General features: G+C 35.0%; 7 protein-coding genes and 1 pseudogene across 10 annotated transcripts in view; 2 read left to right on the top strand and 6 right to left on the bottom strand.

The window, feature by feature from the left end:
• The window catches only part of LOC104754065, a 5,379-nt gene extending 4,965 nt beyond the window's left edge, over positions 1-414 (top strand). The window contains exon 2 of the mRNA XM_010476224.1: positions 392-414. Within this exon, the coding sequence (XP_010474526.1) occupies positions 392-414 (23 nt within the window). The remainder of the gene's footprint in view (positions 1-391) is intronic.
• On the bottom strand, positions 475-3,936 carry LOC104752582 (hydroxymethylglutaryl-CoA lyase, mitochondrial). 2 transcript variants are annotated; one of them, XM_010474761.2, is made up of 9 exons: positions 3,767-3,936; positions 3,302-3,591; positions 2,983-3,199; positions 2,693-2,872; positions 2,278-2,358; positions 2,026-2,189; positions 1,364-1,500; positions 965-1,080; positions 475-880 (listed from the first exon to the last, which is right to left on the bottom strand). In XM_010474761.2, the coding sequence occupies exons 2-9, from the start codon at positions 3,580-3,582 to the stop codon at positions 629-631; spliced, it is 1,428 nt and encodes a 475-aa protein (XP_010473063.1). In that variant the 5' UTR covers positions 3,583-3,591; positions 3,767-3,936; the 3' UTR covers positions 475-628. The 2 variants fall into 2 exon arrangements, with proteins under 2 accessions (XP_010473063.1, XP_010473064.1); XM_010474762.2 differs by having other exon boundaries at positions 493-880; positions 3,302-3,494; positions 3,767-3,935.
• Positions 6,818-9,627, bottom strand: LOC104752583 (protein N-lysine methyltransferase METTL21A-like). 3 transcript variants are annotated; one of them, XM_010474765.2, is made up of 9 exons: positions 9,446-9,627; positions 9,233-9,339; positions 9,034-9,101; positions 8,326-8,445; positions 7,913-7,986; positions 7,775-7,832; positions 7,592-7,687; positions 7,182-7,293; positions 6,818-7,103 (listed from the first exon to the last, which is right to left on the bottom strand). In XM_010474765.2, exons 2-9 carry the CDS (start codon positions 9,322-9,324, stop codon positions 6,983-6,985), a joined length of 741 nt encoding a protein of 246 aa, XP_010473067.1. In that variant the 5' UTR covers positions 9,325-9,339; positions 9,446-9,627; the 3' UTR covers positions 6,818-6,982. The 3 variants fall into 3 exon arrangements, with proteins under 3 accessions (XP_010473067.1, XP_010473066.1, XP_010473065.1); XM_010474764.2 differs by having other exon boundaries at positions 7,592-7,693; positions 9,233-9,330; positions 9,446-9,624; XM_010474763.2 differs by having other exon boundaries at positions 7,592-7,693; positions 9,446-9,623.
• On the top strand, positions 10,742-14,551 carry LOC104752585 (probable ethanolamine kinase). Its single transcript, XM_010474767.2, has 11 exons — positions 10,742-11,015; positions 11,459-11,550; positions 11,702-11,808; positions 12,103-12,208; positions 12,544-12,666; positions 12,783-12,874; positions 13,242-13,326; positions 13,587-13,692; positions 13,777-13,843; positions 14,013-14,105; positions 14,193-14,551. The coding sequence occupies exons 1-11, from the start codon at positions 10,855-10,857 to the stop codon at positions 14,313-14,315; spliced, it is 1,155 nt and encodes a 384-aa protein (XP_010473069.1). The 5' UTR covers positions 10,742-10,854; the 3' UTR covers positions 14,316-14,551.
• LOC104752584 lies at positions 14,677-16,083 on the bottom strand. The gene is made up of 5 exons (XM_010474766.2): positions 15,725-16,083; positions 15,373-15,478; positions 15,227-15,279; positions 15,008-15,139; positions 14,677-14,904 (listed from the first exon to the last, which is right to left on the bottom strand). The coding sequence occupies exons 1-5, from the start codon at positions 16,049-16,051 to the stop codon at positions 14,704-14,706; spliced, it is 819 nt and encodes a 272-aa protein (XP_010473068.1). The 5' UTR covers positions 16,052-16,083; the 3' UTR covers positions 14,677-14,703.
• LOC104752586 (F-box protein At2g26850-like) lies at positions 16,277-18,913 on the bottom strand. The gene is made up of 5 exons (XM_010474768.2): positions 17,524-18,913; positions 17,351-17,430; positions 17,079-17,257; positions 16,928-17,002; positions 16,277-16,506 (listed from the first exon to the last, which is right to left on the bottom strand). Exons 1-5 carry the CDS (start codon positions 18,115-18,117, stop codon positions 16,319-16,321), a joined length of 1,116 nt encoding a protein of 371 aa, XP_010473070.1. The 5' UTR covers positions 18,118-18,913; the 3' UTR covers positions 16,277-16,318.
• Positions 19,542-19,843, bottom strand: LOC109129570 (annotated as a pseudogene).
• Positions 22,595-24,937, bottom strand: LOC104752587 (non-specific phospholipase C2). The gene is made up of 3 exons (XM_010474769.2): positions 24,326-24,937; positions 23,531-23,903; positions 22,595-23,433 (listed from the first exon to the last, which is right to left on the bottom strand). The coding sequence occupies exons 1-3, from the start codon at positions 24,802-24,804 to the stop codon at positions 22,729-22,731; spliced, it is 1,557 nt and encodes a 518-aa protein (XP_010473071.1). The 5' UTR covers positions 24,805-24,937; the 3' UTR covers positions 22,595-22,728.

Below are 25,263 nucleotides of genomic sequence, written 5' to 3' on the forward strand. Positions count from 1 at the left end.
ACATGAAAAAAATCGACAAAACCCCAAAATTGAAAACCAAATTATCGAAAATCGAAACCCATATTACCCGATTTTGAAAAACAAATAACCCAAATTCGAAAAACCCCAACCTATTTCAACTTACCCAGAATCGAGTTATCCTTAGTTGCACTTGAGGGAGAAAAATAATTAACGGGAATTGAACGAGGGAGAGTGGAGTTGTGAATGAAGGAATTCGAAAAGTTGGGTAGTTAAAGGAGAGATCCGATTTCAACTGGATTGTCCGAATTTTGTGGGTTTGGGTGGGTATAAGGTGGTTGGATCTGTAAATAACAGAAATGATATAGGTTTATTTGTCTTTAACCACATTTTTGATTTAAAAAAAAAAATAAATAATTTGTTATTTTTGCAGGGGATATGAGAATAAACTTTTGATTGCAAGGGTATACTAGATTTTGGTCCGCATATAAACCGTTGTAGAACATTGCAAAGAAACAAGTACGAAAACCGTTGACCCTTTAAGTAGCATCGTTTATAACAATGAATCACTCATACAGCATTCTTATATATAAAATTGATACAGTATTCCACTTCCTTTCGGTCTCTCGTATTCGTAAGACTTTAAATATGGGAATCCTCTTAACAGAACTCATATCTTCGAGGCATCAGCTGTGATCCGACGGTTGAGGGCAACGGCAGCCTTTGAACCGTTGGGACGGCCGAGATGCTTACTGATGAAATCTCCAGCAGCTATAAGCTTTCCCAAGTCGACATTGGTTTGGACGCCTAAACCATTCAACATGTAAACCACATCTTCTGTGGCTACATTTCCTGAAGCTCCTTTTGCATATGGGCAGCCGCCTAATCCAGCAATTGATGAGTCTACTATGCTTATTCCCATCTGCTTTTGCACCAACACATGTCGAACCATAAATGTATATATATAACCAAATATATTAGTTTCATAGATTAGTTCTTGACTTACTTGGAGAGACATCAATATGTTTGCAAGAGCTTGTCCATAGGTGTCGTGGAAGTGAACAGCCAGTATGTCGGCAGGCACAACTGCCATAACGGCTTCGAGCATGGGAACTACAGAACCTGATTTATTCAATTCACCAAACAGAGGGACTTGATCAATGGAGAACAGCACCCAAGCCCAAGAAATCCACACCCAAAATAATCTGCCGAGGCATTTCTCATAAACCCAGAACTGCTTTGTTGTAACCATAACGAACTTACAAGTCACAACTGCTTTAAAATCGGTTGCATTCAGTCCTAGGCTAGGTAATGGTCTCATAGCTAATATTTAAGCCGTTCAACATCTTCAATTCTTATAATTTCAATTGATTAAACTATGCAAGATTTTCAGAAAAGAAATTACCAGGAGTACCAATCCCAATTGTGTCACCTAGAGAAATCTCAAAGCAGCCCATGTCGTAGAGCTCTTTCACAACATAAGCCACTTTTGATGGTGGAACGGCTCCCTCCACTGGACACCCCACAACGCAAGATACATACCTTCAACATTGGGAAATAATCATGGACTTTAATTTAGAACCAACTGTTTCTGCTATAAGTATTATATTAGGGTCGATAATTGGAAAACAGATTGATTCCACCACTAACAACATTCAATGGGTCAATAATATGAGACACTAAACCAAGTCTGAACTAGTTGGATCAAGCTTGATGGAAAATGAAGTTTGGACAACAAAATTGTTCATGAGTCTATGATCCATATTTTTAAAAACTTATGTCATACACTCCCTATGATAAGATTATCACACGTATTAGATTTTTGCCAAACATGATCCATCGGTGATTCAATTCACGCATTAAAATGAAATAAGGTGACAAACTATCAAATGGTTGGATAGCGAGAAACCAAAATTAAATCACCGGGTAAAAAGAGTTTAAAATGTTTTGCACACGGCCTTAGCACAGAAGTATGAAAAGCTTGATTAGGCACCACATTTGCTAGATACTATACAGAGAGAGGGAACAGATAACGTACACAATCAAGACAAATTAGAAGAAACGTACCCGCGGACGGGAACCCCATGCTCCTTTGCAGCAGTGGTAACAGCACGATATCTAACGAGACTCTCTTGGATGGTACAATTAATATTTGACAAGGAGAATGACTCAGAAGCTGATGCAAAGATTGCAACTTCCTTAGCACCTGCAGATACAGCCGCTTCAAAGCCCTAAAAAGAAACAAGGAGTCCATGTTGGTGTTCATAGGTAAGAAACAAAGAATTGCTTTGAGAATCCTAAGAGATAAATGGTACATACTTTTAGATTTGGTGTCAGAACAGGCAATCGAGCCCCATCTAAACTATTTACAGCATCCATTACATCCTTTGCATCTGCAAGCTACAAGGTGAAATAGTATAAATTTCTGTTCAGTTAAATTAGTTCCTCTACATGGAAAATGGTTTTCTCCATTATTTTGCCTATCGGAAGCAATTTGAATGTCTTGTAGCAAGAACTATATTGTTGCATCTTGAAAAACTATTTAGATGCAGCTAACTCTAAAAAGGAAACATTCATTTATCTGAGAAAATTATAGTCTATCTACAGTAAAAAAAAAAAACCATTTCTTTAAAGTGGTCACTCTATATGCTTTATTATGGAGATACCAAACATAGGATCATATGAAACTGCAGGGAGACAATAAAGTTCATAAACACCAGCATAATAGCATTACCTGGGGAACCCATTTTGGTGATACAAAACTTGTAGCCTCGACAACGGGCAATCCAGAAGAAACTAATCTCTGAATTAGTTCCACCTTTACAGATGTGGGTACTATATTTTTCTCATTCTGCAGGCCATCCCTTGGACCAACTTCTACAATCTTCACAAACTTTGGTATACCTTTAGAGATCTGATGAATTTCAAACAGAAAATACGAAATAAGATAGAGAAAATGGATAATTGGCATATGATTGATGTAGATAGATGTCAAAAACTATTTCCTCCATCAAGAAAATTTACCTTATGAGTTATATGCGGCGTGCCATTGTCATTGCTAAATGTGCTATACTTATGGCCCCCCTTAAAACTTTTGGATTCCCTTAAAGTTGCAGAAACTGTGGAAGTCCTCCCTGAAATAGAAATATTCTGAAGCAGATGTTGTTCTCCTTCAGATAGTTTTCGAGTATGCCTTCTCCACGGGAAGGACTCTTTACCACCGAAGCTTCTGTCGTCATCACTGTAAAAGTAAAACAGATTTTAAAAGAGGAATGAAAGATAAGATGCCATCAATCACAAACTTCAAAGGATTATTATTGTTGAAAAAGGCAACTTCTCTCACATGCAACTGTTAGAGGTGGTGCAATCTCTTCCATCAATCCAACGGTGTCCCATGCCGAAATCATCCCTAGGCCGACAAGCACCAGAGGAAAACCTCTGAATCCTATCCATTGTACTCATACTAGGCAACTTGTCAAAACCAAGCGGCTCCTCCAAACTCGACATGATGGTAGTGGTGACAAAATGGGTTGAGACTGGAATAGAAGGATGATGCAAATGAGTGTTGTTTGTTAGACTCTTGCACCATAAAGAATGGGCTCGTCTCGCCCCATTCCATTGCATTTTTTTTTTCTGGAGAAAAATTGTCAGAGAGTCCATTGCTCAAACAAATTTGTTCAAAATCCAATCAAGATTCCAAAATCAACTCTTTCTTTTAGCCAGAAATCGATAAAATTCAATATAAATTTTTTACTGTCTCCGATTAGGAGCGAATCATGCTGCAAAAGGAGAGGGGACGAGATTTTACCGTTGCAATTAGTTCGGATGAAGAATCTCCGGCGATAAGATTAGATTTCCGGTGACGTAAAGAAGACGCAGGAGGATGATGAAGAAGGACGCGTCAAGTTTATCTCCTCTCTAATTCTCTGGTTGGGAAGTCCTCTTGGAGTTGGGGAGATACACATTTATTTTGGACCTCAATAAAAATTATAAACACAAAATCAATTTAAACAATTAAAACATGTTTTTTAACTTCTTCTTTCTCTCTTTATCTTTACTGATTGGAGCAACAAATTTTAAATAGGAGTGTTTGTATTAAATTATTATTATATGGTGGAAATTTATTTAAAAATTGACCCTCAAATAAGTGGAGTGTGTTAGCCAGTGTGTTTAGATAATATAAATAATATAATTTTAGTATATGTTTTAGTAGTAAATAACTGATAAGTAGGTGAAATCAAGAAATTGGACGTGGCAACTTGTATATATATAATAAAGGAGATATGTTTGTCGCAACAATTTTTCAGCTATGCTTTCAGTTCAAAGCATCCACAAATGTCTGTCTTATTATATAAAGTTTAATGTCAAAACTACTAATTAACAAGATTTTGACACGTATCAATTATATCATTTAGATGTTGACATATGTTAATTCTGAAATTATTGAATTTTTAGAAAATAAAAATGTAAAAATTCAAAACCTACCATTAAAAAAAACATCATTATAAGAGGTTAAAATTACTAATTAACAAGATCTCGACACGTGTCAATTATATCATTCAGATGTTGACACATGTCAATTCTAAAATTCTTGAATTTTTAGAAAATAAAAATGTAAAAATTCAAAACCTACCATAAAAAAAAATATCATTATAAGGAAATTATATATATATATATATATATCAAAAAATTCGAAATTGTAATATTGTTTACTTATTTTAATTTTAAGTTGTTAATTTTACAAGAAAAATGATTACTTTTTATATTAGATAAAAAAATATGATTGTGAAAATTATACAACTAACTACTATTTCTAGAAAAATGTAAATATTTACCTTTACATAAAGAAAGAGATTTTGAAGTAAAAGATTTAAAATAAAAATAGATCATTTCATATTTTTTTCACCAATCAAATAATTTATTTAAAACGATTGCTATTGTAACATATAAGATAGGAGTATGTAAGAGTAATGTATGCGTTTTTGTAACTATAAAAATGTTAAAGCGAAGAGACATACAATAGATTATTTAATATTTTCATAAAGACAATTTGTTGGTAGTAATAAAGAATAATGAGTATATTTTAACAGTAAAATATATTTGTGTATACAAATACACTTCAAGTGGTAATGTAGATTTTGTAAATGGATATACATTAGTGTATTATAGCAAAAAAAAAACAACTATTTTCTATAACTAAAAGTTTATCTCTTTACTTATATACATTGTTTTTACTTACGAAAATAATTATATAAACNATTTTTAGAAAATAAAAATGTAAAAATTCAAAACCTACCATAAAAAAAAATATCATTATAAGGAAATTATATATATATATATATATATCAAAAAATTCGAAATTGTAATATTGTTTACTTATTTTAATTTTAAGTTGTTAATTTTACAAGAAAAATGATTACTTTTTATATTAGATAAAAAAATATGATTGTGAAAATTATACAACTAACTACTATTTCTAGAAAAATGTAAATATTTACCTTTACATAAAGAAAGAGATTTTGAAGTAAAAGATTTAAAATAAAAATAGATCATTTCATATTTTTTTCACCAATCAAATAATTTATTTAAAACGATTGCTATTGTAACATATAAGATAGGAGTATGTAAGAGTAATGTATGCGTTTTTGTAACTATAAAAATGTTAAAGCGAAGAGACATACAATAGATTATTTAATATTTTCATAAAGACAATTTGTTGGTAGTAATAAAGAATAATGAGTATATTTTAACAGTAAAATATATTTGTGTATACAAATACACTTCAAGTGGTAATGTAGATTTTGTAAATGGATATACATTAGTGTATTATAGCAAAAAAAAAACAACTATTTTCTATAACTAAAAGTTTATCTCTTTACTTATATACATTGTTTTTACTTACGAAAATAATTATATAAACATATATTCTTTGTTAAATTTAATTTAATTTTAATAAATTTGAACTCATCTACAACATTTTTCTTAACTAAAAGTGTATAGGTTTACTTTTTTTTTTCATGCAAACAATAAATAAAAATAAAATTCCTTGGTTAGTTGCCCAAGCCTGGAGGGAAGGGATTTACAAAAGAAACTTCAGAGATAAGAGAATGCGAAACACGGACAAGACAATTCACCTTCGTATTTGACGTATGCGGGAACCAAGAGATGGAGAATAGTTGGAAGGATTCCAGCTAGTTGAACTCATCGAGCACGTTGGAGAAGGACGGCCAATCTTTAGGGGACTGAACCATAGTGAGTAACTCATCACAATCAGTCTCGAAATGTTGACAAGCGATCCCTGCATCACGTATCCGCTCCATGGCCCAGTACAACTCTTCTAACTCTGAATGCAGGGGGAGGGGCTCCTTCTTAGAGACTTGGCCCCCAACAACAAGGTTCGCTCTTCACCAACGCGACACCACCAGTCCAATCCTGAATGCAAATTGGTTGCTGCTTTCAAAGAACCATCAATCTGACAACAAGGTGAAGAAATCTGGACATCCGAAGACAGAGATGGAACTGACATGACCGCCATAAAAGAGAGCGCCTCTTCACATGCTAACTTATCGCTCCAGAAAACAAAAGCCAAATTCGAGTACACTGACTCATATGGAAAATCCTCTGACGAGACATGAGTCGGAGATAAATCCCAAACTTCACAAGAGCGAGGACATTCAAAGAAAACATGATTAATAGTCTCAACCACAGAATCACACTTTTTACACCAAATACCATATTAGACACTTCGGTGTATCTATTGACTTTTATAGATAGTTTTTACTTATTAAAAATATTTACTTTAAATTCTTTGTTAAATTTAATTTTATTTTAAAAACTCTAAACCCTCACATCGGGCGGGTCCTAATCTAGTTGTTTATACTTTTAAAACAGTAACTTTTAGTAAAGGAGTTCACAAAAAATGTATGCATCCTAAAATAATATTAAAAAGAATCCATGGTAAAAAAAAATTCTCAGGTATCAAGGGAAGTAAAACTACTCCAAGAACACAAATTCCTTTCTTCTTCTATTGAAGAGTGATCTCATATATGACTCCTTTCAAGTTTCCTACGGTACACCGAGTCCCAGAAACTTCATTCATCAGCATCCCGTGCTGAGCACCTTCTCTCAAGATTGCAGAATCCATCCTGAAACGATGTTTTAAATCATATGAAAATTGCAGCCATATGAGGGAAATTGCAAAAGTTGGTGGCTGACAAACTTACTGTCTAGCCCGTGATACGTATGCTAGAATGAACTTGCAGTTTCCGTGTCCCCTGATCCGCAGAAGCTGCTCAACACTGTCAAATAGCAATGGCACACTTGATTGCTGAAAGCTTACGTATTGTCAAGGCTTTTTTTTTCTTTCTTTTCATTCTGGTGTAAATCATAGGAGTACTAAAATATAGTTAAACTGATCTGAACTAAACCAAATCTGAACTGAACATAAGATTTACCACTTCAGGTTTATTTTTTTCTGTATTAAACCGATTAAAACCATAATTTCTTTGTAAAATCGAACTAAAGATGTATTTTTCTATATATCCGAATCCGGACCAAAACCAGAATGGCATCAATAACACTACACTGTACTATGCAGATAGATTAAAAAAATTGTTATCGAACATAAGGATATAGATATCAGCTCCAAGGATAAGATCAAAGCCATCATTGTGTTTCTGTAAAATTTCACCTAGATGATCACTATTTCCCCATTCTAGCTTTGCAGCCTCTAGTTCTGTAGATAGAAATGTGAAACAGAACCCTTTGCTAACATGAATGATGAGAATCGATAGCTTGGTTGATTTTATTTTCTCACCAGCTGAGGGGTTAGGACCGCTGGAATGTCCATGCAGCTCGATGTTTTTCTTCAGTATCTGAAAAGTTATATAAAACTTGATTATATTCTACCAATGATATGAATTTTTAGAGCAACTCTTCAGGGAGGCAACCTTGCCTTGAGCACTTCATCGTTATGGTCAGTAAAAATAACTTTACGGCAAAATTTGCTACAGAGAACTCCAGTTATCCCTGAGTTAAAGAAGTTTAAAGATTAGAAACTACACAGGAATTAAACCAGAAGAAGAAAACGTATTTTTAAGCTTTGGAAGAACATTAAGCAAATTAAGGAACTAGTCCTTCCATTATGTTCTCAAAGACCAAAGAAAGAGCACACATTTAGGAGTTTATATATGTGAAAGATGGTAAATTCAGGTAAGGGCAGACTGCTAAGACCAACTCTTCCAGGAAATTATTCAATATAGATGAAGGCACAGGTGGTGATTCACCATTAAGTACTAGGATAAACAAGATGCATTAGTGTGGTCCAATAAAAATGGAAAATGAGAAAAGGTCATAAACAGCACAAACCAACGCCAGATCCCAACTCCAAAATTGAACATCCCTGGAGAATCTCAGCATTTTCTGAGAGATAACCATTCATAAGCATCGCACCAGGCCAAACCAGCTGCCCTGTTAAATCAAAATCAGCTGTACCACAAACAACTTAGACATCCTGTTATGTAACAGCATATAGCTTTTATGATATAAACTACGAGGATAGAGATAAAAATCGCTGAACTCTCATTACTCATAAAATAGTCTTTCACTGGAAAAGGAATTTCAAAGAATACACCAGTCAAAAATGATCGATGAATAAAAATTAACAAAAATGGGTCGTGCTTAGTCTTTGTTAATCAGATGACTCAAACCTCACAGCAATTATTACTTCAAAATTTTCATCTAAGAAAAAAGATACTGCAATACAATACTACACAAGGGTGGAGATAAAAAAAAATCTCTGAATTCTAATTGATCCTACATAGTCTTTCAATGGCAATATAAAAGTTCAAAGAATACACCAGCCTCGTATACAGATCAGTGACTCGACATTGACTAACAATAACTTCATGAAGATTTGAAGAGCATATGCACAACATAAGTTCAACTCTGATCATAACACAAACCTCACAACAACCAAATCAAAGGTTATGCCAATAAAGTTTTCTCCTTTTTTCTAATCTAAGAAGCAAAAATACAATGCAAGATTGATTCAAGATAAATAAAAAAGAAACTCACTTGAAGCTGATTGGAGACAGTAGAGCTCAAGAACATGAGAACCAAACGTAAACTTGGTCAACTGATAACTGCATCGGGAAAAAAAAGACAAAACAAACATGTCTCTAAGGAAACCATAACCTAACACTTGATCAAAGGTTAAAAACCAAATTAAACAAAAATTTGTATAATTTTTTTTTTGTTTCTGTAACAAAATTACTCATCGTTGATGAAGAAGGACTCCAAACAGACTATTTCTTCTTCTTCCTCTTCTTTATTTGCTTCTCTCCGTTTCTCACTTTCGCTACCCATCTTTGATTGCAGAAACTAAACCAGATTATAATTAAACTTTATCAGATTCCAAAAACTCATATAAAGTTTGTTGCAACAAATCCCAAATTCGAAGTTAAACTATGCAAAGAGTTGAAGGTACTTTGTCAGAGGGGTGCGGCAACAATTGCGTCTGATGAGTGATGACTACAGCTGCGGGCGGCGGTTCCGGGAATAAGTGATTAGCGTTAGAGAGCAGACCAAACCGATGCTTTTTCGGTTATCTGATTTTAACCGGTTTCAGAAGAAAATTGAAATCCATCTAATTTCACAGTCAAGACTCCGAGAACCCATCATCTTTTTGTGTGTCATTATTATTGCTAATAAGAAATGTATTAATAAGATATATTAATAAAAAAAAACAGTCTTGTAGATAACGTAAATTTATAAATTCTATAAAGTAATAAAATGAAAATTTTATTATAGTTTGATAAGATGTAATTTTTTTGCAGTTTTATGTGTTTTTATAGTGTTTCATTTAGAATTATTTTATTTTAATAGTTGTATTTTTTTTACAAATATTTAGGTATGTTCAAATGTTCATTTTTTACCTCTATATATTTGGTCACTCCGTACAAAACTTAAAATTTATGTATTTTACATGGATTGTGTTTTTTGTTTTGTAATGAATAAAAATATTATGGAATTCAATATCGACGACGTAGTTTCATAATTCTGGCCAAAAAAATTATGCTTGGAATATTGGAGGAGGTGCTTGGGTTCTTAGAAATTTTGAAAGTACATGCAGTTTTACTCCACACTGGAAGGGAGGAGCCTTTAGTAACATAGTAGTCTCAAATAATGAAATGGAATTGGAATGTTGGCTTTTGGGTAATAAAAAATTTGAGAAGTCTCACGATTAGGAGAGTGATTCTTTCTCGCTACTGAGAGTCAAAAGATTTGATACAAACTGTTCTCAGACCAGAAGCCTAGCCTTCTTTTAAATGCGAATCAGAGGTTTTGTTGGTAGAGGGTTAAATCTCATCCCCTTTCGGAGATTACACAAAGAGGATAGAAGTGCAAACAAAGGAGCATTCCCGATTGCTCAAAGTGTTGACTAGAGAGGGATCGAGTACAATCATATGATTATTTCCACCGTGATTACCCCAAACGTGATTGATTATTTCTGAAACTTAAACTGTTGAGCAGAGACACACAATCATATACTATATAACAATAATCCCAAGGCAAAGCAAAATTGATTTGTTGACTAAGATAGATAGAGGTCAAAAGGATACTAAAAACTTGACAAAATCTTCAAAAACATCCCTAATATATAAAAAACTTGTACGGCACATGTTAAAATGACTTATCCCTAATATCAAAATGCCGACATACAAAAACAAATATATATATATATATATATAAAAATATAAGATGCGTTAAATTAGGGGAAACACCACAGAATCAACATTTAATTGAGATCTAAAAGAAAAAAGAATCTTTATTGTTGTTGTTGTTGAAGAAGAAGAAGAAGAAGAAGAAGAAGAAGAGAAACTTTATTGAAAGAAAATGGGAGCAGCGAAGAATAATAATAATATATGGGCATTAGCCAACGCCGAAGATGGAGGAGGAGGAGGAGCTAACGGCAACGACAACGCCCAACAGATTCCATATTCTTCGTTCGTCGTCGATACGTCTTTGCCTCTTCCTCTCATGATTCCTCGTATCATGTTCGTCTTTTCCCAATTCTCTCATTCGTTTCCTTCTATTGTTCCCCGTTTGCTTTCGATTTGCTTTTTTTTTTTTTGTTTTCCATTCTAATATTGGGATTTGAGGAACAAGTCTCTGACCTAGAGAGAACCCAGAAGTTGGCTTTATTGCTATTTTCTTTACACTTGGGATTTGTTGTTTCTATGGTGGAGGGCTGTGGTTGTTGTAAAGCGCTTTGTGATGACATACATAGTTACAAAAAAGGAGACAAAAGTGATTAGACTGCTTTGTTGTTGACTCATAGTTCTTGTTATTGTCTCGTTTTCATGGCGTATTAGTCAAAAAAATGAATATGAATGTGGCATGAGTCTTGTTTCTTTCTGTCGGAAGAGAGAGAGATAAAAGCTATCTTGAACCTTTTTTTTTATTTTATTTTGGGTTCTAATTGCTGCTTTCTTTACAGAGAGCTATGTAAAGATCTGTTCAAGAATTGGCGAGAGCTTCATGATTCACTCTTCTCTGTCGAGAGAGTATCAGGAGGCATCACAAATCTATGTGAGTTTCCATTATATCACCTTCTTTCCTTTACAAGTTTACTTGTCAATGTTCATATTCTACCTTGTTGCAATGTTGGTTTTCAATTGTTCATAGAAATGTGTGTTGGATCGGAACTCAGCATTATTTTTTACATCTTTTATTCTGGCAGTGCTCAAGGTTTCTGTGAAGGAAGACACAGATAGACAAGTATCTGTAACAGTTCGACTGTATGGGCCTAACACGGAGTATGTTATTAACCGTGAGAGAGAGATACTGGTAATTTCCCTTATTCATATTATATCATAAGTCCCTTCCCCTTGTGTTCTGGTCTGTCTTTTTGATTTCTTAGTTTGTGTTACCAAGAATTTCTCTGTTATTTGAATTATTTGTCTTCTCGTGATGTCAACTTGAAGATTCAGCCTTACATCCGATCATGGCAGAGTTTTTGCTCGTTTTTTCTTGATGTATCAAAAAAAAAAAAAATCTGCTAGTGTTCCTGTTATTTCTCTTGCACCATTTGAAGTTTTGTCATTTGTCTTTTTCGTTATATGCTCCTCTCATCTTCAATAGGCTATCAAGTATCTCTCGGCTGCTGGATTTGGTGCCAAGTTGCTTGGTGGATTTGGAAATGGCATGGTGCAATCATTCATCAATGCAAGAACCTTAGAGCCATCAGGTATGCATTTTAAATTCTTGTAGCGGAATATAGAATATCTTTAAAATATGTAAGTGGATTACCTGGACATTCACATGGTTAAACAAATCGAATGAAGGTTTGACTCCACAAGAAAAAATAACAAATGGATAAGCTTCAATTCTTGTGAAGAATACTTCTATCCTATGGAATTATTGGCATTGCTCCTCATTAACATTGGTGGAACATCTCTTTAAACTATGGACTTTGCAGTCTTGTGTTTCATTTGTTTACTGTAATAATAGTGGACGAGCTGTTCAGTCGAATTCTGTTTTATGCACTTCAAATGAATCTCATTTCTCTTTTGTTGTGGGCAGACATGAGAGAGCCAAAGATTTCTGCGGAAATTGCCAAAGAGCTTGGAAAGTTTCATAAAGTGGACATACCAGGTTCCAAGGAACCTCAGTTGTGGGTTGATATCTTGAAGTTCTATGAAAAAGGTCTTACAATTTTTTTTTGTTTTGATTACTGTTATATTTTTTTCTCCTTCAATGAGCGTTGGCTACAAATCATCTCATATGCAATTTCTACGTCTGCCCGGTACCCTTACTTGCAGCATCTACTCTTAGGTTTGAAGAGCCTGACAAGCAGAAGCTCTTTGAGACAATTTCGTTTCAAGAACTGCATAAAGAAATTATTGAACTCAGGGTATTTCCTTTTCCTCAGTAAAGTTTTTGTATTTCTGCCCTGTGTATGTGGTCTTGATGTCTTATGATACTCCATTGCTGGTGTTTGAAAAATCAACTTGTCAAGTTATTCCTGGAAACCAAACAATACAAGTAATAGTATATCTTTCATGTTGGAATTTGTAGTCATTTTTGTTGCACAAAATGACAGAAACAATTGTGATGTGCTAAATTGTGACCATCTTTGAATGATGTCGAAGAATTGGTCTTCTGGTGCTTATCCTATGCAGTAACACTTGTTCAAAAATCTGCAAATGTTTCTTTCTGTAATCTAAACTTTATTCTCTGCTTTGGGTTGATAATATCTGCTAATTCTGATGATTGGTCAGGAATTCACAGGCTTACTTAACGCACCTGTGGTGTTCGCTCATAACGATTTACTCTCAGGAAACCTGATGCTGAATGACGAAGAAGGTAAGAAAATTCTTTCTTCTCTGTACATCTTTCAGCTATTATGACAGACATAGGTACTAAAACTTAGGGTCACTTACCAGAAAAATTGTATTTTAGTTTTAATTATTGATCTTAATAGTGAGATGGTTCTATACAAGATCCCAGAACCAACTTTAAGAGTTGTATAACAATGATCTTTTGGTTTGGCTTAAATGATTTATTCTGTATTGAAGTAGTTACGATAATTAGATTCTAACTTGATTCTCTTTATCCATATTTAGAGAAACTATACTTGATTGATTTTGAGTATGGATCATACAACTATAGAGGCTTCGACATCGGAAATCATTTCAATGAATATGCAGGATACGACTGTGATTACAGCCTGTATGTTCAACTTCCTGGACTTCTTCTATTGTTTCTATAAAAAATTCTCAACATAACTAACTGCGTGTTGTGGTTTCTTCGTAGGTACCCAAGTAAAGAGGAACAATATCATTTCATCAAGCATTACTTGCAGCCAGACAAACCAGACGAGGTAAGAACATATCAGGCGTTTGGAATCAAGACAGTTTGTTTTTAATAGATACATAGTAATATGTCGCAAAACATCACTTTTGCGTTCTTTTGAAACAAGTTTGGCTATTGCAAAATATTTATTGCCAAGTGCAAAGCTTAAGAATTATATTTGAATTGCTTGGGTTAAGGTCAGTGTTGCTGAAGTAGAATCAGTCTTCGTAGAGACAGATGCATACAAATTAGCTTCTCATTTGTACTGGGCAATATGGGCGATCATCCAGGTGCGCTTGTTAAGTCATCTAGTATATTTGCTTTATGATAACAGCTTGTATTAAGCTAATGTAACTTGTACAAATTTCTTGGAACAGGCAAGGATGTCTCCCATTGAGTTTGAATATTTGGGTTACTTCTTTTTGCGGTACAACGAATACAAGAAGCAAAAGCCTCTTACCTTTTCACTTGTTACATCTTACATGTCTGCATCTGTGTAGCCTTTGGCCAAAATGGTTAAATCTCTGTCTATTTTTTTGTCGTGTTGTTATCAATTCTTGTAAAATTTGTTTGTGTTCTTTGTACACCTTGTATGGTTTGTATGAATGAACTTGATTTGTGGAAGTAGTCGCGCTTTATATTAACAATCACCCACAAGCAAGGTGCTAAGGTGGATGACTGAACAAATGTAGTGATAATAATCTTCTCCCACACTTTAATAGAGACGTGACAGCAATTTGTGTGTTGCAAGATCTAAAACCTGAATGAGGCAAGTTAACTTGCTCTATACAGATACATCATTGGCTACTATATAGTTAGTAGAGTTAGGAGTAGACTCCAAATTGTAATTGTTTAATTAGTGAGAGTTGAGCCAAGAAAACTAAAACATTACTGAACCTCAACTAACTGGTTTTCTAAGTAGTTAATCTGAGGGACCAGTTCTTGTGGCGGAATCAACAGCTTCTCTGTTCTAAGGGCTTCACCATATGCCGCAATGAGCAGTGCTTCAGCTCGACCATGATCCTTTTTTCTCTTAAGTTGCGAACTAAGTGATGGAAACAACTCTGCTGCAACTCGTCTACTATCGTCCTGTAACAAAAATTGTAAACTTTGTCAGCGTTTGAGGGATTTGTTTTTAAAGTGCTTGGACAATAGTTTTTAACAAAAGTTTGACAGTTAAAGATCAAACCACCTTTGTGCTACTACCACTGGCAAGTTGAAAATGCCTCTTCCATAAAGATGCAGAGACTGGAATGACACAAAAGCCTGAAGCAACAAGTGTTCCTATCCATAACCCATATCCGAATCCTCCACTATACCAACCCTAAGACACAAACACAAACATTTCAGTTTTAACCAAAACAAAACACACACAAAAACTGAAGAAAAATGAAATGAGTATTGTATTAACCTGTTTTCCATCTTTGGGAAACGGATTCGATTGTTCTATATATACTCTGCTTCCTACATTATTTGAACACAAAAGATGTAAAAAACTTCTTCTAAATCTCACCCAAAGAACACAAAAAAACCAATGTAAAAAACAAATAGTCTTACCAGAAGGTACATCTAAACTCTGAATCAATTGCACAATTGACTTTGCGTCCAAACGTTTTCTTACTCTTTTCCCAACTAAAACTGGGATGTGAGGTGTATCAAAAACCTACTCCAGATTTAACAAAACAAAACCAACTTCAGTTAGCAAAGTCTGAGTCTATCAAAGGTTCAGAAGATTTCCCACAGATTACAACTGAACCATGTAAACTTTAAAACTGTTCTGTAATAACTCAATCAACTCTGGTAATAACTCTGATTCTGTTCAATTGAAAAGATAGATACTTTTTGTAACCCTAATCAATTGAAAAGAAGAAAAAAAAACCCTAAAACGTTCACCAGTCTAGTGACTAACCTGAGCAGAAGAAGAAGAACCCAAGTGGTCAAATTTAAGAAGAGACAAGGCACCGGACAAATCAGGGTCAATCCCAATGACGCAGCTTGACTCAGAACTCTGCTGAGTCGTATCTTCATCTAGTGAGGTGAGAGAGAGAGAATCCAACCATTTCTCCTTCATTAACGCCGCGTCGATAGCTTTCGTCGTAGGAAGAGCGTTAAACGCGAGACTTCGCCGGCGAGTGAACGGAGCTGTGAAAGACGGCGAATGAGAAAGGAAAGGTCTGAGCTTTGAGAAGAGACTATGCATCTGTGGCAGAGACGGTTGGCCGGACAATGTCGTCATTACCAGACGAAGCCCCAAATTAGAGAGCAAAACTGAACCGTTTTAATTTTCTAATATATATTTTTTGGGTTTTATTTATTTATTTTTTTTTCAAGTTTGCCATTGACCAAAAAAAGAAAGGAAATACAAAATGTCAAAAATGAAAAAAACCATTGAATATTTTCATGTATAATTTGAATATTTTATAAATAATTAATTAACGATCAATTATATATTGGACAAAAAAAAAAAAAAACACTTCTAAAATTGACATCCTACACAACAATTCTACTCCAAGAAGGATGATGGCCAGAGACATGTCCACCTTGCAATATCTTCTTTACAATTTAGCTTTCGTATTCCTCCATAGAATCCGTCTTCCTCATTACCTTTCTCTCTATGATCTTTCCTGCTGATCATTGTTTTTCTCCACCTTGATCCAATCGTGTACTGTTTAAATTCCAGCACTACTATCTCTGTTTTCACCATTATTAATTCATCAACAATTAACCATTTAGTACAACATGTGAATACATGCATAAATCTTTAATTTGGAAACAACATTAATATAGAAAGGTTAATGTCACATGATTATGGGGTTATGTTGAATTCTGATGCAAGAGGACAGCAAGAAATTCGAAAACCTTGTCCTTGTTTAATTGACTTTACGTTTTGTGGTGATTCTGATGCAACAAAAGAGGGTAAATTTTTTTTTTTAGGAGTGATAAAAGAATCATCGTCTCTTAAATATTCACTTTATTCAACTAATTTTAGGGAATTTAAAAGCCTTTGTGAGCTGAGGATATGAGTAAATATTTGAATGTGAAATCCAATTTTTAAACACACGCCAACCAAAATTCCATTTCTAAACCATAGAATATGTAGCCGAGAACTCACCACTAATATGGCAATGACAATGGTTGAGATTGCCATCACATGAATCCAAGTGGCCAACAACACTATACCACCATCCTACACAACAACATCACCCAAAGCTTGCTTTAAAATCAGATTATTTCCAAACAACAAGCATTAGATTATAATTTACCATAAGGAAATTCTTTGTTTCTTCTCCACTGGATCTCGACGTGATCTCCAGGTTTCAACTCCTTTAAAGAATCTGATATATATAGATGATGAGGTGATGCATCAATGGGAGCTGCTCTTATCCTCTCCCATGTCACATCCTTTTCAACCGCAATTGCTCTTCTACCATGTGGTGGAAACCTAAAATCCACAATAGAGTCTAGCTAGTTTACAACTTTTGATGAAGAATACGCAAAAAAATTGTATTTTCTATGGACAAGAGATATTTTGTACCTAGCTTGAAAAGTATTAGTGTGAGTGTCATAGCTTAGCTGAGCATCATAACATGACAACATGAACCCTACATGTCCATTCTGCTTTTTACATACCAAAAATCATATACTACTTTCATCAAATCCATGATGGTACAAAATGGATAAATATATGTTTATGAAATTGATGATTACCTCACGGTTGTATACTTGAGCTGGGAACCAAAATCGACCTGTTTCAAGAGAAAGGTAGAAGCTCATGGTAGAATCAAGTGACACAGAAGGTGCATCTATCATCCTCCGATAATCATCTCGAAAAATGGAAGAATGAGATCGAATCAGAGATATGATTTTGGCCAACCAAGGATGTCCAGTTTGGTGATGAGGAGAATCAAGATGATATGGGGAAGATCTATAGCATTGCCACTCTTTGTGAGCAGCAGGTCCAAGAATTTTTCCCCATTTGGTTATCAAGTGTTTCTCCCACAAATAATCGCTCACACATCTCTCTCTCAAGGAGGTACATACCCTAGACAAGCTACATAGTTCAGAGGGAGGAAGAAGGTCGAGAATGCAGTCGAAAGGAAGGTCCGGAAGGTCAAGAATCGACATTTGGTTAAGAACTGGAGAGGCTAGGTCTGGTGTGGTCGGGTGTAGGATTTTCATGAAAGGATTCTTGTAGAAGTAGAAGGAGAACAAGGTTTTGGTTTTAGATACCCATGTAGGTAGGCATAGAGATTTGAAAAACAAGAAGAAAGATATACAAGTGATCAATAAGTATAGAAGCATTTAGGTTGTATTATTTTTGTTGTTTTTTGGAGCATAAATGGAAATAAATGATAAATATATAGCCAATTGGAATTAAAGGATGATATAACCAATTCCACGTGACATAAACAATTCCTCTCTCTTGTTTAAGAACTTGAAACCATTTTACCGAAATCAAGAGAGAGAAATGGAGAGTTGGATTCAAAAAACCTAGATTTATAAGAATATGAAACCCTTATAAAATCCAATATTAAAAAACAAAAACTGGAATAATGTGGAAAGATATAGCAATTATGCATAAACTTAATGGGTTACCTGAACCTAAAAAAATCAACAAAATTAATACTTAGGAGAACTGTATAATAATACTTATAAAATAGTAATCAACCGATGAGGAAGAAGAAGAGGAGGAGGAAGAAGAATTGGAACTCCCTCGGCACCTCCACCTTCTTCAGAAAGCAGTTTTCTTTCTTCTTCCTCCCAAACCCTCAATTACGAAATAACAAAGTATGATGAGAACAATCAACTATTCCTTTCTTATAAAAGTCCTTATTTTAGACAAATTATCTATTTTTTAATCGCTCACACAAAATAGCAAATACTTTCATTAGAATAAGATGATAGGTTACTACTTATTTTACCTTTTTGTCAATAATATCAAAGTGAGAGAAATTCTACTTCCATTCCAGAGATACTACAAATCATTCTTTAATATTAATCTCTCTCTAACTTCCAAATCCATTATCCCTTATCTTTTAACGTTCATATGTATATGAAGAAGCTTTATCTCCATTGCATGCGATTTCTATTGCCAAAAAAACATCTTCTACAGATATACACCACAAAATAAAACGAGAAAAGGAAAAACATGCTTCTAAGAGCATCTCCATTGGGGTAGCTATTTTACATACCTTCAACAGTAAGATTTGCTTCTTCCACCTTAGGCATATGCATAATCAAATAGGAGAAGCGTTCTCCATAAAGGCCCGGAACATTGAAATATTTCAAAGAAGGGGTACTATCAATAAAATTATGTAAGATAATAATTAAACAAAAGTGTTAAAAAAAATAGTTTAATAGTGTCGGCTCTAACTACAAGGGTGAGCATTGTGAACCCTCTCACGTTTATCAAACTTCCAAAACAAAAAGTTGTATGAATAAAAGAGGTCCAAACAAAAAAATCTATGAATAAAGGGTCCATATAGATTTTAAAAAAAAAATGTTGTATAAAAAAATGGATGCATAAAATAGTTTTAAAAATGGAACTTTTTAATAATCTTTGATGTATTAAAGGAACTATTTTAAACTTTTTGCCGAGGGACGTAGAAAATATTTGAGCGGGCACTGAGTTTAAGCATAGAAGAGGACAAATATATATTTTATCATCTTATTACTAAACAGTTACATTAAAATATTAAAATCTCTCGATTACTCTCCATCTATATAATCATGTATATCTTTTATAGTATTAAGTTAATCGAAGAAACAAACAACATTCTTTATTGATATTTTTCTTCTTCATACTCCATGACAGAGTTCCTAGTTCTAATTAACTAGAACTGGTGGAGATTCGTAACATTTTTTAAGACAAGCCACACATTCTGACGCCGGTGATGAACGTTGACAATGCCCTCGACAAATCTTATTGCATTCTATCGCCGATTTTGCTTCGCCTTCTATCACAATTACCGCTAATATGATCATGAACAATGCTATGCTAGTTACCTTTCCCATTTTTCTACTTTCACTTTTTCTTATTTATGTTTATAATGGGTTCGAATGAAAACGTATCTATTTATAATATTGAGACACTAGTTGACTACATTGCTTTTCATTTAGTATTAGTCAAAATGTTATAACTTTCCACGTTTGTTTACACTTTGTTAATAGTCAATTTTTTAAAAATATGTTTCCATGTTTGTTCTCACATTAGTCAAAATTTTATTTCTTTCCATGTATGTTCACACTTTGTTTTTGTTTTTTTTATAGCAGAGTACAAGATTGGCTCAAAGGAGACAATACAAAGGAACATTGTTTACATAGGTAACTAGGTGCGGAACAGTGCGAACACGTCGCGCCAGATTATCCGCTTTACCATTCTGAGAGCGAGGGACATAGACTAGGGAGAAGGAGACAAACTCCTCTCTATCCGCCTGGATGTCCTCCAAGTAAGGTGTAAAAGCTGGTCACTCGGAAGGCGAAAACACAATCTTCACTAAGTTAGAGCAGTCAGTGAGAAAAACGACAGATTGATTATCCGTCCCAATCATGCATCGCATAGCCCAGATAAGGGCTTCAACCTCGGCATGAAGAGGAGAGAGACTGCGGCGAAGATTGGCAGCACCCATAGTGGGGGCATCGCCCCAAGGCGACGTGCAAAACCATCCTCTTCCCGCAAAAAGATCTGTTGCTTTCCACGAACCATCAACATAACAAACATATCTTGAGAAAGACCTATAAACCCCAAAACTCACCCTCCCACAGGGGAACGCCGTACCGGCAATAGCCGGTGTTAAGACCACATCATCCGTCTGAGCCAGAGCCCATGCTTTTGCCTCATCCTCCGCCAACCGCAAGATGGCTAGGGGATTGGAGTCCAGATTACTAAAAAGTTTATCATTCCGGGCCTTCCAAATATACCACAAAATCCATGGAAAATATTCCTGATTTTGAACATTTGGGAATCTCCAGAAAAAAAAATCCATATTTGTGAAAATTGAGGCTGAGGGGAAGACACCCTGAGCCATCGGAAACTGCGACAAGGCCCAAACCTGGCAAGCTGGCGGACATTCAAAGAGGGTATGATTAATCGTCTCCTCCCCAATACCACAAAGCCCACAGGTAGCATCACAACTCAAACCATGTGTCCGTAAATTAGCTGTAACCGCCACACAACCCGAAAGCACTTGCCACATGAAGTGCCGAAGTTTTGGAGGACACCGAATTTTCTACACAAAGGCTTGAAGGGGCACCAAAGTCGGTCCAAAAATCTTCGGACCGGCAGAAGCTATCAAGTTAGAGCGAAGAGTGTGATACCCTGATTTAACCGAGTATTTACCAGACTTAGTAAAATGTCATCCTAGCAGTTTATCCGGTTGTCGCAGTGGTAAAGCAGATATTATAGCTACATCTTCCGGCACAAACGTAGACGTAAGCTGGACCATATCCCAGGAATTGGAACTCCTGTCAATAAGATTTGTAACTCGGAGCATAGGATCAAAAGGTAACCCTATACTCAGTGCTGGTCTCGGGGATTGAGCAGGGATCCATGGGTCAGTCCATACAGAGATGGTCGCACCAAATCCTACCCGTTTAATAAGTCTTTTATTAACCAGAGAGCGAGCAGAAACTATCTTTCGCCACCCATAAGACGGCGAATAAGATTTAATTGGATCCAATGGATTAGAATGTCGATAGTAACGTCCTTTAAATACTCGTGCAAAAAGTGAATCCGGAACGGTGATTAAACGCCAAAGCTGCTTTGTCAGCAAAGCGATGTTATAATCATCCAGGCACCGAAAACCTATACCCCCTGCATCTTTAGCATGACACAGTTTATCCCACGCCACCCAATGTAACCCGCTAGACTGTGCAGACGAGCTCCACCAGAAATTAGAAATTAGAAATTGCACTCGTCAATTTTCGCATAACCTCCTTAGGCAACCGAAAACACGACATGACAAAAGTATGCACCGCTGTATCAACAGATTTAATCATTATCTCTTCAATATGTTCACACTTTGTTAATAGTCAAATTTGTATTTATTTTCATGTTTATTCTCACTTTATAAGTAGTCAAAAAAATATCTCTTTCAATGTTTATTCTCACTTCATAATAGTCTACCAGGTAACAATTCGCAAATCAATTCAAATAAAAAATTTATAAGTAAAACTATTATGCTGGAACCGATATCCATTTGTCTTAAACATAATATATAATTTAGTTTTTTTTTTAACTTAAATTTATTTCGTGTAAAAATATGTGTCACACCTCAAATATTTGAATATCGAAAAAGTTATAATGTGGTAGAGAAACAGTACACAAATGTCTATTTTGTCAACTTTAACTACGAAACTGACTTGTTATGAAATGACGTATCAAAGATTGTTTAAATCACCGTTTGCACACACAAAATTTTTTTTTTGTTTAAATCACAAATATTCACCCATAAATTAATTTTTTTGTTTACGTACATCATTTAAAAAGTTGATAGTCATGGTATTAAATTTAAAAGAAAAGTGTTTTCACCAGAAAAAAAAACCAAATTATCTAAGAAAGGTGTTACTTTGCCGTATATATAACTTTACAAACAATATATTCTATCTGTTTCAAAATATAAAATGTTTTAAGTAAAGCACGCAGATTAAAAAGTCTTACTTTTAACGAGTTTAACCAATTAGAAACAATATTGCATGATATAAAATACTAAACTAATCTAAAAGTTGCATACAAACTTGAAAACATCCTATATTATATTATGAAACAAAAAACTTCTCAAAAAAATCTTATATTTTGAAACGGAAGAAATATCAGTTTATATTAATTAGATATTGGGGATTTGACTTATAAGAAAAGACCGAACTAAAGAGAGAGAGATGATAGAAGTTAAAAGGAAGAATGGAAACTGAAGCTTAAGGTTTCCGTTTGGTGAGGGAAGGTTTCATATGGACAAGCTCTTCTTGATTCGCTCCCATGGCAAGAGCTGAACGACCAGCCTCTAAGAATCTTTTGACAGCATCTTCCATGTACCTCTTCCCTTCAATAACTGTCATCCCTTTGCTTATTTCTTTAGGGAATGTTGTAAGCATATTATCACCTTTTAGAACCGCAGCTAGTTGTACAAGCTCTTGCTGAAACTCAGTCAACAAAGCTTTCTCATTCGCCTCTCCCATTCTTATCCTAACCGGTTCCGGTAGCGTCTCGGGGCAATCAGTTCGAGGCTCCTTTCGGATCTGTAAGATGTTCTCAAAAGTCCCAGCCCATTCATCTCTCTTTGTGAGGAAAGGCTTTGATAGGTTGAACAGTTTCTTCACAGTCGCGGGGATGGAAGAGTGCTCGTACTCCGACGATGGAAATGGAGACCCGTTTGGTCCATGTACGACCGTTCCTTTCTCGATCCATGGTGACACTGCTATTGTTGGTACACGAATACCTAACCGGTTGAATTGGAAAAGGAACGGTTCTTGTCCAACTATACCGTCCGGGCTAGGAACCTTTCGAACCGGTGTGGGCACGTGGTCGAAATACCCACCGTGCTCGTCGTAAGTGATAATTAATAGAGATTCATTCCACTGTGGACTCGCTCTTAGGGTCTCGTACACTTCCTTTATAAACTTCTGCAATGTGTAATATCATACCAAGTTTTAAGTTAAAAAGATTTTATATAATATTAATATTGTATAAACGTAACTATATAAAATAAATAAAACAAACCTGTCCTTGGTAGACATCATGGGACGGATGATCATCAGAAGCCGGTTCCGAGATGGTGTCCATGTAACGTTGCTCAATCACAGTGTAGGCAGGGAGCTTCCCTTTCTTAGCATGATCCTTGAAAGAGAGTCCATAACTATGGAACTTAGACACGTATTTGAGTTTCCTTAGACCCCGGTAAAACAGTACCGCCGGGATATTCTGGTAGTATATACCGAAAGAGATATCTTCGTCGTCAAGGTTATCGAAAATGGTTCTTTGAGGATAACCTTTTGCAAGTGAAAGAGGGTCGTTGCTGGTTGCTCCTGCTGACGTCGCTGAGTGCACGAACATGCGGTTTGGTTGTGTCGATGATGGTACCGAGGCAAACCATCTGTTCGAAGAAAACAAAAATCAGATTTAATTATTAGCTTGACTAGTGACTTTTTTGTTACTATGTTAACATACGTTTTAGCTTGACTAAATCAGTCAACAATAATATCACCATAGAAGAGAGCACCAGTCAGAAGAATAACTTGACAAAAGAAACTAAAAAATATGATTCCACATAATTAAATATTACTTCCATATAAATAAAGGGACATTTTAAAAGAATGAAGGAATAAAACCACGCATCTGTTTTTCTTCTTAATTCGGTGAATAAAAATAAAATTCAGATTCACTGCTTTTAAGTAAAAAATAATCTTATTTTTAGGATGAGCAAGACAACAAAAGGATACGACAATCTGATTATATGACGTAATGATAAATCCAAAAAAAAAGACAGGAAAAATATGAAAAATATATCTTACGTACCTATCGAAAACAGCAAACTCGGAGACAAGAGACTTGTAGACAGGAACCTTATCAGGTTCAAATCCATTCATAACACTTGCCGACATGTTACCACTGGGGTCCTCGGAATATGCTTGTTGAACAAACCCATTCATCGGTGGAGGATCCATGGTTGTATCATTTGACCCGAACACTTGCTCCCTTATAGCCTGAAACGAATGACCTGGGTCGGGATCCACGTAATGCGAACCCGACCCGAATTTGATCTTTTTAGAGGAAGGGTCCGATGCTGAGACCGGGTTTGACTCCGACCCGTCCACACCGTTGATCTCCGGGTTCAGTTTCTTCATCCATCCAAGCATGTGATCGAACGATCTGTTCTCCATCACAACAACTACGATGGTTTTGATCGGACTTGTTGCATGGACATGGTTGTGTAAGATCGTTACTGTTAATAGGAGAATCAACGCAAGTGGTGAAATGCATATTTTGATGAACATATTTTTTTTAGGAGGGGAGGGAATGGAAAGTTTTGATGATAAAGATGATAGATAAATGGGTGGATAACTTTTTTTGTCTTAGGCTTCTTTTTTTTTATTTTTTATCTTGATGTGTGGATTTTCAAGGTGTGTATGTTCTAAATCTCTCTCCTATCATATGTATTGTATGAATATATATATATATATATATAAGAAGAAGATTGACACAAGTACATGGAATTTATTTAATTATTAACATTTTTAATTGCCAAAAGAACCAATTCAAAAGGAACAAAATTTATGAGAATCTCACATTTTTTAGTTAATTGGAGTTAAATAATAATCTAAAATAGATTGGGAAAATTAGAGCTCTCTATATAAAAGTCCAGAAAAATTGATGTCAATAAATGACAATAACCAAAAAAGATGTCAAAAAAGATATCTTTGGATTTTGAAGTATATAAAAGATTAGCACAAGTA

The sequence above is a fragment of the Camelina sativa genome, chromosome 16, assembly GCF_000633955.1.
Source record: "Camelina sativa cultivar DH55 chromosome 16, Cs, whole genome shotgun sequence".
Classification (NCBI taxonomy): domain Eukaryota; kingdom Viridiplantae; phylum Streptophyta; class Magnoliopsida; order Brassicales; family Brassicaceae; genus Camelina; species Camelina sativa.

What these genes read in the sequence shown, in the direction of transcription:
- LOC104752584 (XM_010474766.2), bottom strand. Translation starts at nt 16,051, where the DNA reads ATGACGACATTGTCCGGCCAACCGTCTCTGCCACAGATGCATAGTCTC. An exon ending in GAGTTTAGATGTACCTTCTG is followed by an intron (nt 15,280 to 15,372) that starts GTAAGACTATTT and finishes CAAATAATGTAG; the next exon opens with GAAGCAGAGTATATATAGAA. An exon ending in TTCCCAAAGATGGAAAACAG is followed by an intron (nt 15,140 to 15,226) that starts GTTAATACAATA and finishes TTTGTGTCTTAG; the next exon opens with GGTTGGTATAGTGGAGGATT.
- LOC104752585 (XM_010474767.2), top strand. Translation starts at nt 10,855, where the DNA reads ATGGGAGCAGCGAAGAATAATAATAATATATGGGCATTAGCCAACGCC. An exon ending in AAGAACCTTAGAGCCATCAG is followed by an intron (nt 12,209 to 12,543) that starts GTATGCATTTTA and finishes TGTTGTGGGCAG; the next exon opens with ACATGAGAGAGCCAAAGATT. An exon ending in TACGACTGTGATTACAGCCT is followed by an intron (nt 13,693 to 13,776) that starts GTATGTTCAACT and finishes GTTTCTTCGTAG; the next exon opens with GTACCCAAGTAAAGAGGAAC.
- LOC104752582 (XM_010474761.2), bottom strand. Translation starts at nt 3,582, where the DNA reads ATGCAATGGAATGGGGCGAGACGAGCCCATTCTTTATGGTGCAAGAGT. An exon ending in CATGGGGTTCCCGTCCGCGG is followed by an intron (nt 1,501 to 2,025) that starts GTACGTTTCTTC and finishes CCAATGTTGAAG; the next exon opens with GTATGTATCTTGCGTTGTGG. An exon ending in AATTGGGATTGGTACTCCTG is followed by an intron (nt 1,081 to 1,363) that starts GTAATTTCTTTT and finishes TGAATAAATCAG; the next exon opens with GTTCTGTAGTTCCCATGCTC.
- LOC104752586 (XM_010474768.2), bottom strand. Translation starts at nt 18,117, where the DNA reads ATGCTTCTATACTTATTGATCACTTGTATATCTTTCTTCTTGTTTTTC. An exon ending in ACTAATACTTTTCAAGCTAG is followed by an intron (nt 17,258 to 17,350) that starts GTACAAAATATC and finishes TGTGGATTTTAG; the next exon opens with GTTTCCACCACATGGTAGAA. An exon ending in AAACAAAGAATTTCCTTATG is followed by an intron (nt 17,003 to 17,078) that starts GTAAATTATAAT and finishes GTTGTTGTGTAG; the next exon opens with GATGGTGGTATAGTGTTGTT.
- LOC104752587 (XM_010474769.2), bottom strand. Translation starts at nt 24,804, where the DNA reads ATGTTCATCAAAATATGCATTTCACCACTTGCGTTGATTCTCCTATTA. An exon ending in GAGTTTGCTGTTTTCGATAG is followed by an intron (nt 23,904 to 24,325) that starts GTACGTAAGATA and finishes TTCTTCGAACAG; the next exon opens with ATGGTTTGCCTCGGTACCAT. An exon ending in ATGATGTCTACCAAGGACAG is followed by an intron (nt 23,434 to 23,530) that starts GTTTGTTTTATT and finishes TACACATTGCAG; the next exon opens with AAGTTTATAAAGGAAGTGTA.
- LOC104752583 (XM_010474764.2), bottom strand. Translation starts at nt 9,324, where the DNA reads ATGGGTAGCGAAAGTGAGAAACGGAGAGAAGCAAATAAAGAAGAGGAA. An exon ending in CTGTCTCCAATCAGCTTCAA is followed by an intron (nt 8,446 to 9,033) that starts GTGAGTTTCTTT and finishes TTTGTGGTACAG; the next exon opens with CTGATTTTGATTTAACAGGG. An exon ending in TACGTATCACGGGCTAGACA is followed by an intron (nt 7,104 to 7,181) that starts GTAAGTTTGTCA and finishes ACATCGTTTCAG; the next exon opens with GATGGATTCTGCAATCTTGA.